Below are 10,232 nucleotides of genomic sequence, written 5' to 3'. Positions count from 1 at the left end.
TATGTGCACTTATAAAAATTTAACTAAGCCAATTGGGACTGATTTTCAGGTGAATGAGATTTAATCATGTTCTATACCTTCTTGGAGAGAAAAGTCTTTTCAAAATTACAGATTTCTTCTAGGCTTTTAAAGAAATTAATCAATTGCCCTTTCCTTAAATTCAGTTCTAGCATTTCACATATTAAACATGTAACAGTATTGACAAGCAAACATTTCTCTTTATATACAAAACAAGCTTTCATATAGGAGAGAAGTAAGACTGTACTGTCCTCCTAAATCTTTATGAGCCAGACACTATTTTTATAAAATTCTTGGATACATTAATTTTACACTAGAATACTCAGTGAATGATAAATATTCAGTGGTAGCATTGGTTTCCAATGAATCAAATCCCAAGTCTATTTTTAACTGATTCCTTTACAGAAGCAAACTTTCAGTCAATAGGTGTGTGTAGCATTAAGCCCATTGAGACTTCCCTATAATCCTGTAAATCCAGTACCTCATGCCAATTCCTACTCCTTATTATCACATTGTTTGTCTACGCCTCCTTGAAAGTAATTCTGGTTTATCTATTAAATCAGTTCCAAATAATGGCACTCACTGAGCTGTTTGCTGTGCTATGCACAATTATGAACAATATGCACAATACTGCAAACCTATGTTGGGTGGTAACGTAAGAGTTGTTCTCAAAAACAGGTTCATTTATTTCCCAGAAAAAAAGTATTTGGTCTTAATGTATCAAGCCCATTACCTTTGTACTATATTAAGTCATTGATAGAACAAGGGCCGCTTATTAAAATAACACTTACATAAAAACCAACAATGTATTTTCAAAAGTCTAAGAAATAGCCTTCTCTGCTGCAGTTACAACTGCTGCTCACAAACGTGAGCATAACTGAGGCATAAATCAGTCACTTGACTGTCTAGCTGCATGAGATACCACTACACAAAGGTGGGTGAGTAAGGGAATAGCTTCCCATTGAACCTGCAAAGGGGGAGGCATTTGGATTAACATATAGCGGTTCTGGGGAGCTATATGTGCTATAATAAAAAGCTGTTTTTAAATGATACCAGATGTGGAAATAAACACATGGGTCTCAGTCCATGTGTTCAAGGAGGAGAGAGACAGATAGCAACTCATCTCCCCCATGTCCCATAGCCGTGCAGCCAGGAGACCTGTTCAGAGCAAACCAAACCAAACCAAACCAAACCAAACCAAACCATGTTTTTCATTAACAAGATGAAATTTTATTGCAATAAATACCATTTTTAAATATCTGGACCAGAACTAAGTCATTGTAGATAGTCTGGACAAAAAAAAAAAAAAAAAAAGCACAAATTCAGTGTTTGCTGAAATTCTTTTTTTTTCTTTCAGTGATTTGGAGAAAAGGCTTTATTATTCTTATTTTATACAAGGGAAAATGTAGGTAGAGAAAGAACCCATTTCCCAGGACCCCTCAGCAGTCCTGCAGCAGATACTAAAAAAGAACTAAGGTAACCTGAGTCCCGACTCAACGATTTATCTATGACTGAAACTTGTATTAGAAAATAATATTATTTGGCTGCAAAGTTAATACTAACAAATTAGGAAATGCCAAGATAGCTCTCTTAAATCAAACCTTTTGTGGTCTGTATTATAAGACAGCATGCTCAGGAACATATAATAAATTTGTTCTGTAGAGCTGCTGTCTCAGTCAGTGCACGACTCCATATACTGTCAACTGATAAGCAGCTATTGAATCATTTACTTTCTCTTCATTGTCAAATATGTGTTTCATGTCTCACTTAGAGCACATTGTTCTAATCTTTCTCTGAAAACAGAATGAATAAATTATTTGTGGACTATTTTATGGAACTTACTGTGGTGGTATTTCACTGATGCAATAAAATGATTTCTCACTTTGAAACACCCCGGTTAGGTGAGAAGCTGGAATTATTTATATTTTCCAGATAGAACATTGAATCACAAAGAATAATCACAAGTTATCACTAATTTGGGGGGGTTCAATTGCAAAAATGTAGTGCCTGATCCTTCAGAGTAATTACCATAGTAAAAATTACATTCAAACTAGAAAAATGGAAGCCATCCTACAGGAAATTCTGATTTCTGGGTATTCTTTCTTCCAAAATGGAACATAACCTTGAGGTTCTTTTAGAAGTCAGTACTAAGACTCAGGACATTCCTGATGCTGCTCTGTACTGTCAGTACATGATATCAGTGCTGATCTGAAAGAAGGGAAAAATTCTTTGAGCTATGCTGGGAATTAAAAGAATAGCTCCGCAGTTAAATGTCTGCAAAGAAGAGAGCCTAAAATAAGAGGACTTCTGGGGGATGAGGAGCCATGAAGCTGGTATTTCACAAGGTACCCAACAGTAGCTCCAGTAGTCCATAAAGTAGCCTGGTTTCCATCTGCATTTTCCAAATCAGTGCATTACCATGCAACATGCTGGTTTTGATGACATACATTATTGTTTGACAGGTTCAAAGCCTGAATCTCAGTTTCAGCCACAATACTCAGTACTTCTACAAATCATGCTTGAGGCATGCAGAAAACAATGGAAAAAAATTAACCATTTTTATAAAGCCTGTAAATAACTAGTCTAATACTATACAGGAATTCTGTATCAGAGGCAGCAAAATCCACTATTGCACTGGGCTCTTCAGTTAATTTGGTAAAAAGTCTCCCTTTCCACCCCTCAGCACTGCACCTCACCTCTGACATGGTGAGCCAGGACTGCTGGCGGTGGGGCCGGAAGGGGAGCAAGGGGATGCCCCTTCCCTCTGTGCCTCCATCCTCCACTGGCACCGACCCTGGCTCCAGGCACGGGCAGTCACCATGCCACAGGCACGGCATGCTCTGCACTACCTTGGTGAGCTTTACGGGGTGCCATCTCTGGCACTGAGCCCTCAGTGGTGCCAAGGGGCTACTTGTTGGCCCTGGGTGAGGTGTGCAGGCTGCTGTGATTCAGAAGAGAGGCTCGTGGCATGTCACGCTGCACTGCCGTAGTTCATAGGCTATCGGGTCGTAGGCAGCAGACCCCCCTCTCCCACTGGGGCTATCCCTTTTTTCAACAGAGAATCAACATCTACCAACAGAGATAGACCAGTGCTCGGTACGCTTAAGACTGAAATTCAGATCCCTGTTCTAAACCAGATAGAGCAGAAGCTTGACTCTGCGTGTCCTACATCCCAAATGTGTGTTTTAATTACTGGGGTATAAGCTCCTTGGAGGGTAGAAGATGGGTGATGAAGGAGTTTCCTCCTTACAATCAGGAATTCAATCTTGGATCCAAGAAACCTTTCCTGTTAAAACTGATTTATTTACTGCCACAAAAAGTTTTGGTCAAATCACTATTTCCTGTCCTGCTCCCCCCAAATTTAAATTGAAAATGCCCTGTTGTGCTTTTAGAGAACTTCATTTGCCTTCCTGAAGTTTCTTGCCTCATACTTTGTACATGCTCCATAGCAAGCAAAACAGCAATTCACTGAGCAATTCCAATTCCCCACCGTTAGTTTGTACATTTTTCAAAAAAACTGAGGCAGAGGACTGGTGGAAAAGTAGTCTGCAAACACATAATCAAAGACTGAATCACAGCATAAGAGTTAACCTCCTCACTATTATTTCCTAACCTTTATTTTGCACAAAGTTCGTAAATCTAACAATATTCTTTTAATAGCATTTTTTGTTGACTTATAGCAAATTCATCACACAAATAGAAAATAAAAATTCCACTATACAGTGTGATATTGCCACTCACCTCTGCTACTTGAGCCAACTAAGTACTCACAGCAGTGGTATGATATTTTCTGATTCTGACTCTATTTCTACCTTGAAGTACATTGCAGGCAAGCAAAGGAACAGGCTGTAATACTCCTTGTATTTTCTTTCTTTTGCCCTTGCACAAGGGTTTTCCTATCGCCTTACAAAAGCAGTTCCCTTTTCTGACTCCAGGTTGTTTTATCCTGTCTCAGTTTTCCACCCAGCCCACTGCTACCACATTGTTTCCCTCCCTGACTTCCTTCCTGGCTGGTTTTTGTCCTCCCATGGTTTACCCCATGTCTGGAGCACGGACCCTGGAGGTACTTCACCAGCGGGTTCAACTATCCCAGCTCCTACTCCATGACTCCAACCTTTTCCATAATGGATTTTCACTACTTGCCTTTCTCCCTTAGCCCAGCCACCTGCTCTTCCAGTTAAACGTCTTCAAAGTAAACAACTTTTTACTCCATACTCCATGCTGCACAGCAAAGTAGGGATTGAAAGCTGAAAGATGAGCACCTTCCTGCTTTAGTTCTGTTTGGCTGCCCCGATCCAATCTGCTGGGGGCAGGTTCTGCTCAGCATCATTGTATGAGATTCAACAAGGCCAAGTGCCGGGTCCTGCACTTTGGCCACAACAACCCCATGCAGCGCTACAGGCTTGGGGAAGAGTGGCTGGAAAGCTGCCTGGCAGAAAAGGACCTGGGGGTGCTGGTCGACAGCCGGCTGAACATGAGCCGGCAGTGTGCCCAGGCGGCCAAGAAGGCCAATGGCATCCTGGCCTGTATCAGCAATAGTGTGGCCAGCAGGAGTAGGGAAGTGATCGTGCCCCTGTACTCGGCACTGGTGAGGCCGCACCTCAAATACTGTGTTCAGTTTTGGGCCCCTCACTACAAGAAGGATGTTGAGGTGCTGGAGCGTGTCCAGAGAAGGGCAATGAGGCTGGTGAGGGGTCTGGAGAACAAGTCTTATGAGGAGCGGCTGAGGGAACTGGGTTTGTTTAGCCTGGAGAAAAGGAGGCTGAGGGGAGACCTCATTGCTCTCTACAACTACCTGAGAGGAGGTTGTAGCGAGGTGGGTGTCGGTCTCTTCTCCCAAGTAACAAGCGATAGGACGAGAGGAAATGGCCTCAAGTTGCGTCAGGGGAGGTTTAGATTGGACGTGAGGAAAAATTTCTTTACTGAAAGAGTGGTTAAACATTGGAACAGGCTGCCCAGGGAAGTCGTTGAGTCACCATCCCTGGAGGTATTTAAAAGACGTGTAGATGAGGCGCTTAGGGACATGGTTTAGTGGGCATGGTGGTGTTGGGTTGACGGTTGGACTCGATGATCTTGGAGGCCTCTTCCAACCTTAATGATTCTATGATTCTATGATTGGTGGACCTTGCCCAGAGAGAGCCGAGTCTTCAAACAATTCAGATGCAAAGCTCGGCATGTGTTAACAGCAGCTTCTAATAATTTGGTCAAGTTTTCTCATTATTTTCATAGAAAATGCCCAGAAACATGTAACTGAAATACTGTTCAATTCACTACCAAATTTCAAAACCGTGCTAGATTTTGAGAAGTATGGGAGTATTACAGCTTCTGAAAGAAAAGGTTTTGAGAATATTTTAACATAGGTAAAACTATTTTTTGCCCTAACTTCATTGTTAATATGACCTAGTTGCTCTAACTAATATTTCCCAAGATAATTCAAAATTATTTTATAAATCAGTTCATATTTAGAACAATTATAAGCAACTGAAAACCTGATCCGTAGCAGGAAATCGTAGGTAATAATAATAGGCCTGTTACAAAAACTAGAGAGACATATCTATCTATCCGCATATTTTTATATATATAATCACTGTCATCTTTTGGGTGTCTCCAACTGAGGTTCTGTCAGAACTTCCATTTTAAATACCTCTATCCAAAAAATACCTTGACCCAAAGAAAAGATGTTGATGTTCTTAAGGGTAAGGTTACCATGAGATAAAGGTGTACACGATAGGGCTGCATTTATTTTTCATAATTTTTTTTCCTGTATAGATTTTTGTGATAGCTGTTTTACATATATGAAAATATTTTAGCATGAGGAATAGATGATACGCTTTTTACTGCTGCATATATTTGTGCAGTATTGCACAAAATTGCACATGCTTTGATGTTCAGGTTGGGAAATTAATCACCATGGTTCTGTTTGTTCCATGAGTGGGTGACCTCCATCTTTATCACCAATTTTCAGTTCTATTCAAAACAAGTGACACTTGTTTTAATATCTTTTCATTAGATTTTTAAATAGACTTTGGCAACAAGACTAAAATTCACATAGAAGAATATTCTTGCATGTAAAGATATTCATTATGTTGTTACAGTACATTGCATTTTGATATTTGAAAACACTTAAATTAAGACATACTTGGAAGCTATCAGACTACTTGCAAGTAAAGATTCACAGCCTCCACATAGCTGAAAGCAAGGGTTTTAAGAAGCAAATTTTCAAGAAAGGGAAGTCAAACTTTTTAAGGCAGAGAAGCTCATTCTAAGAAGGACAGCTATATTAGGCAAATGTTAAATACTCCAAGTACAGGCGTACTCAGAAATTTTATTATAAAACTGATAACCCATTTAGTAGGATGAATGAGACACTTTTCCTGTTCCACAAATTTTACAAGATTTCAAGATACGATGCTGTGTTCAGGGGAAACCAAGCTCTCTCAAAGGTTACCTGCAAAGAGAAATCTGCAGCCTTGTAAAGACAGAGACCCGGCTGGAGCATTTACCTGCGATCTAGGACATTAGAGTTCAAGTTCCTCCTTTTTTTATTTGAGCAGGGACTTGAACTTGGGTGTCCCGTATGTCAGTTGAATGCCCTAGCACGAGTATGTAGATTTCTGGTAGTGTTTATCTCGGCTACCTCCAGGTGTCCCTAACACAGGGAATGAGCCAGTTGCGGCAGCGGAATCTTGCATATATTACACCTCGTGCTAGAGGAAAGGCTGAGGTCAGCCCACATGAGCTGAGACTCCAAAGTGACCACTTTTTCCTGTTTACTCTAAGGACACCTTGGGATGACAAGCTCCAGTGTAGCTATCTGTACTGTAGATGGTGACATCTAGTTACATCTTCCCAGCTAAGCTTGTTTTTCTTTCTGGCTAATAAATGTTTAATTACTTATACAACTGGAGAAGCTTTAGTACAAAAAGACTCATGTAAGATGACAGATATGTATACTATGAACCTAGCTGTATATTTTTTAAAAAATGTCTCCCCTTTTCCACCTTTCGTTTTTTGTACCAACTTCAGCATTAGTTTAAACTGCTACTACATTCAGAAAATGTGTACTTCAATAATTTTTTTCAGGTCTAATATCAGTAGCTATCACTACTAGCAATCTTATCAAAGATAATGCATAACATCAATAATATCTGTATAATTTCAGGTATTCTGAAACCATCACTTCTGTTTAACCAGAAGAACATCTCTTCAGATTTTATTTACCTTATGGACGGCTACTTCTCCCCACTGAGGCAAACAGCAGAACATGAAAACTGAACATAAGCAGGATTAACCAAAATCAGCACTACATGAAGTTTATGCAGTAGTGATTTTAAAATGATTTCTAGTGCCAGGATTTCTGAATTACGGGAATCGTGATTTTCTCACAGCAGAGAGAAGGCTATTTTTAGCTTACAGATATGGACTGAAAGTAGCGTACTTTACAGCCAATTTGTAGATAGCATCATTACAGGTACTTACCCAAGCTTGATCTTGTGTTAGATCGCTCTATTATCGCATGCTTACTGGGGTTGTTCAATACTGAGCGTTTGGCAAGTGAGATGTCTGCTGTGACTCGTGTAATTGATATACTGCAAAAATAAAATACAGTAAAGTAGAACAGAATGTTATTTATCTTGCAGGGATGTGGGGAGAAAAAGAGACTCGATTAACGCTAGAAGATGGCTAAGACTACAGGAAAACAAATTCTCCTCAGCAGCACAGTATGCTTTGCACAATGTGAACAGAGAAGAAACTTTAATTAATACTGCTACAAGAACTATTGACAAGACACCCCCCTTTCTGCACAGTACCAAAATGCAGTATGACCACTGACTGCAAAGCTACACGTCTGGGGAGAGGCGAGGCAGGAGGAGGTCAGAGACCTGCTGCAGAAGATGGGACTTCCCTGGGGGCTCCAGGCCTGATGTGGTTGGACTTTGCACCAACATCCCCAGTATGAATACGCTGGTTTCTCCTTTCCCTATTGTTGATTAATTTGTTGAAAGGTACTGAACGACAACCTGGCTTACTTTAACCATATGTGTAAGACATATAGGGATATGCAGACTTAACAGGTAAAGGTAAGGCTTAGCAGGGAAACTAGTACAGCCACATAACTCTTATTTTTATTGTTCAGTTTACTAGCACACTTTTTTTAACAGGGTGCAAGAGTTACCTATAATTTTCCAGAAAGATCCAGCAATATGCTGGCCACCCAAAAATGTGGACTGCAACACAGAGAAGCAAATGAAAACTCTGGGCTGAGTATCTGGCAGGCTCAGCTTTGTGTTTATGAGAAAAGATGAACCAAGAAAGAAGTGGTTACTTCCAGTTGTTTGCACTGACCTGCTACATAACCTTCTGCATATTCTTCTTCCTAGGAAAACAGTTAACTCTGTTTTGCTTTACAGAGTGAAAATGCACCCTTTGGATAAATTCCCTTTCAAACTTTCTGGTCTAATGAGGTTTAGGGGTCACATTTTTCCAGTGCTGAGAGTTAAATCAGACTGATGATACTCCCTTGTTCTTCTATGTATGATTTTACTTGCAATTTAAAAGGAGGAAATGGATTTGCTAAGAAAAGGGAGGGCTCCTCTCTAGTAAGCACAGTCAGATGCCGTTCATCTGAAATATAACCAAACAGGTCATTTCCCAATGAGCTCAACATGTGTATATATTTATCTAAAACCCTATAAAATGTAACAAAGCCAGAAGTTAATACATAAAAACAGAATTATTTGCATAATACTGATTAGTAACATCATTTTGGAAATTTAGGCATTATTTAACTTAAGCTAAAAACATAACCAAAGATTGTGATTTCTGGCACAGCTCCTCACAGATAATGCCATGAGTCTTAAAATGAAATCCAACATGTAATTCAGGGTACTCATTAGTTATCTTTATTTGCTAATTGATGAACACTACAAACTTTTACAGCTTTTTGGTTTTTGGTTGTTTTTTTTCTTTCCTGGCAGTCTTCCTTCCTACATGCAACAGAAAATAATTTTTCCCTTTTTCAAATGCAATTATGGTATATTGAACAAATCTAGATTTATCATTCTAAAAATGCTATTTTTCCTTTTAAGATCTTTTAACATCTTTTTAAGGTCATTTTAATGTCTTTTGAGATATGTAACACCAGGAAGAACAAGTCTGCTCTCAAAACAAAGGGTACATGTGTTCATATAGCGGAACAGTTGCTATGAGAGTGGGGACAGCTTGACAGCAGAATGGCAGTGAAAGCAGTAGCATGAATCTAAGAACCTCCTATACAAATTTGTTGAGGACCTTGAGTACCAATTCAGATTGCTACTGAAGTTTGGGATGCTTCAAATCTGCTACTATAGATATCAATTTTATTGAGAGGATTTGTGGATTCACCCTGCCACAATTGGATCTACAACTGAAAATTAGCTATGCTCTAAAATACTTCAAGACATAAAGATGCAACAACTTTTTTCTGCTTGCAACACTCGCTATTTTTTTAACTTCCAATTCTGAAGGTACTTATCTAAGATTTGACAACCCTGACTAATATAAAGAGGGACTACTAAGTCGTTAGGTCTCAACATCATCATTCTGACTGAGCAAATCCAACAGCTTAAACAACAATGTCTAGTATTTTAAAGAGCTGAAGCTATTGACAGAAAACCTCAAGCTCCCTCTTAAAAGTTTGACAGCACCAGGACAGATAGAATACTGTTACTGCTCTGCCCACTTCCAAACTAAACAGAACATTCATTGAAGTTACAGATATTATAACAAGATCTTCCCGTTTTCTCAATTCCCCCCCCCCCAAATGCCAACCCACTAGCACATATTAATCCGCAGCCTGGTCCAGTAGCAATATAATCACATGTGGAGAATCCACCTGATATCTCTGGTCCATGGGTCCGTGATGTTTAAATTACAGAACATGCCACTGCTTTTAGAGACAGATTATCATTTGACATTTGTACTACAGTAATGCCTGGAGGCTCAAATACAAATCAGATTGGACGTTGCCGAGTATGCTGGGGGGGACAGGCTGTAACAGCACTCGGATCAAAACCCAAAGTGCAGCCTGTCTGCTACCAAGGGTGACCATATTTCAGCAAGGAGGGGGACTGACACCCCTCCCCAGCAGTCCTTTTGAGACTTCCCATTATAGAGTCCAGCACTACTGTCAAGCCTAGCTCCCAGCTTGAGGGATCAAGAGTTTGACAATCATA

The 10,232-nt window shown here is 39.8% G+C and overlaps 1 protein-coding gene across 3 annotated transcripts in view; it reads right to left on the bottom strand.

Moving 5' to 3' along the window:
* Positions 1–10,232, bottom strand: part of CACNB2 (calcium channel, voltage-dependent, beta 2 subunit) — an 89,574-nt gene that overhangs the window by 16,317 nt on the left and 63,025 nt on the right. For all 3 annotated transcript variants that reach the window (XM_009330555.1, XM_009330557.1, XM_009330556.1), the window contains exon 9: positions 7,498–7,607. In XM_009330555.1, coding sequence (XP_009328830.1) covers positions 7,498–7,607 — 110 coding nt within the window. The remainder of the gene's footprint in view (positions 1–7,497; positions 7,608–10,232) is intronic.

Source organism: Pygoscelis adeliae, unplaced genomic scaffold, assembly GCF_000699105.1.
Source record: "Pygoscelis adeliae isolate BGI_AS28 unplaced genomic scaffold, ASM69910v1 Scaffold27, whole genome shotgun sequence".
NCBI classification, from domain to species: Eukaryota; Metazoa; Chordata; class Aves; order Sphenisciformes; family Spheniscidae; genus Pygoscelis; species Pygoscelis adeliae.
This window is presented reverse-complemented; position numbering and strand designations above follow the sequence as displayed.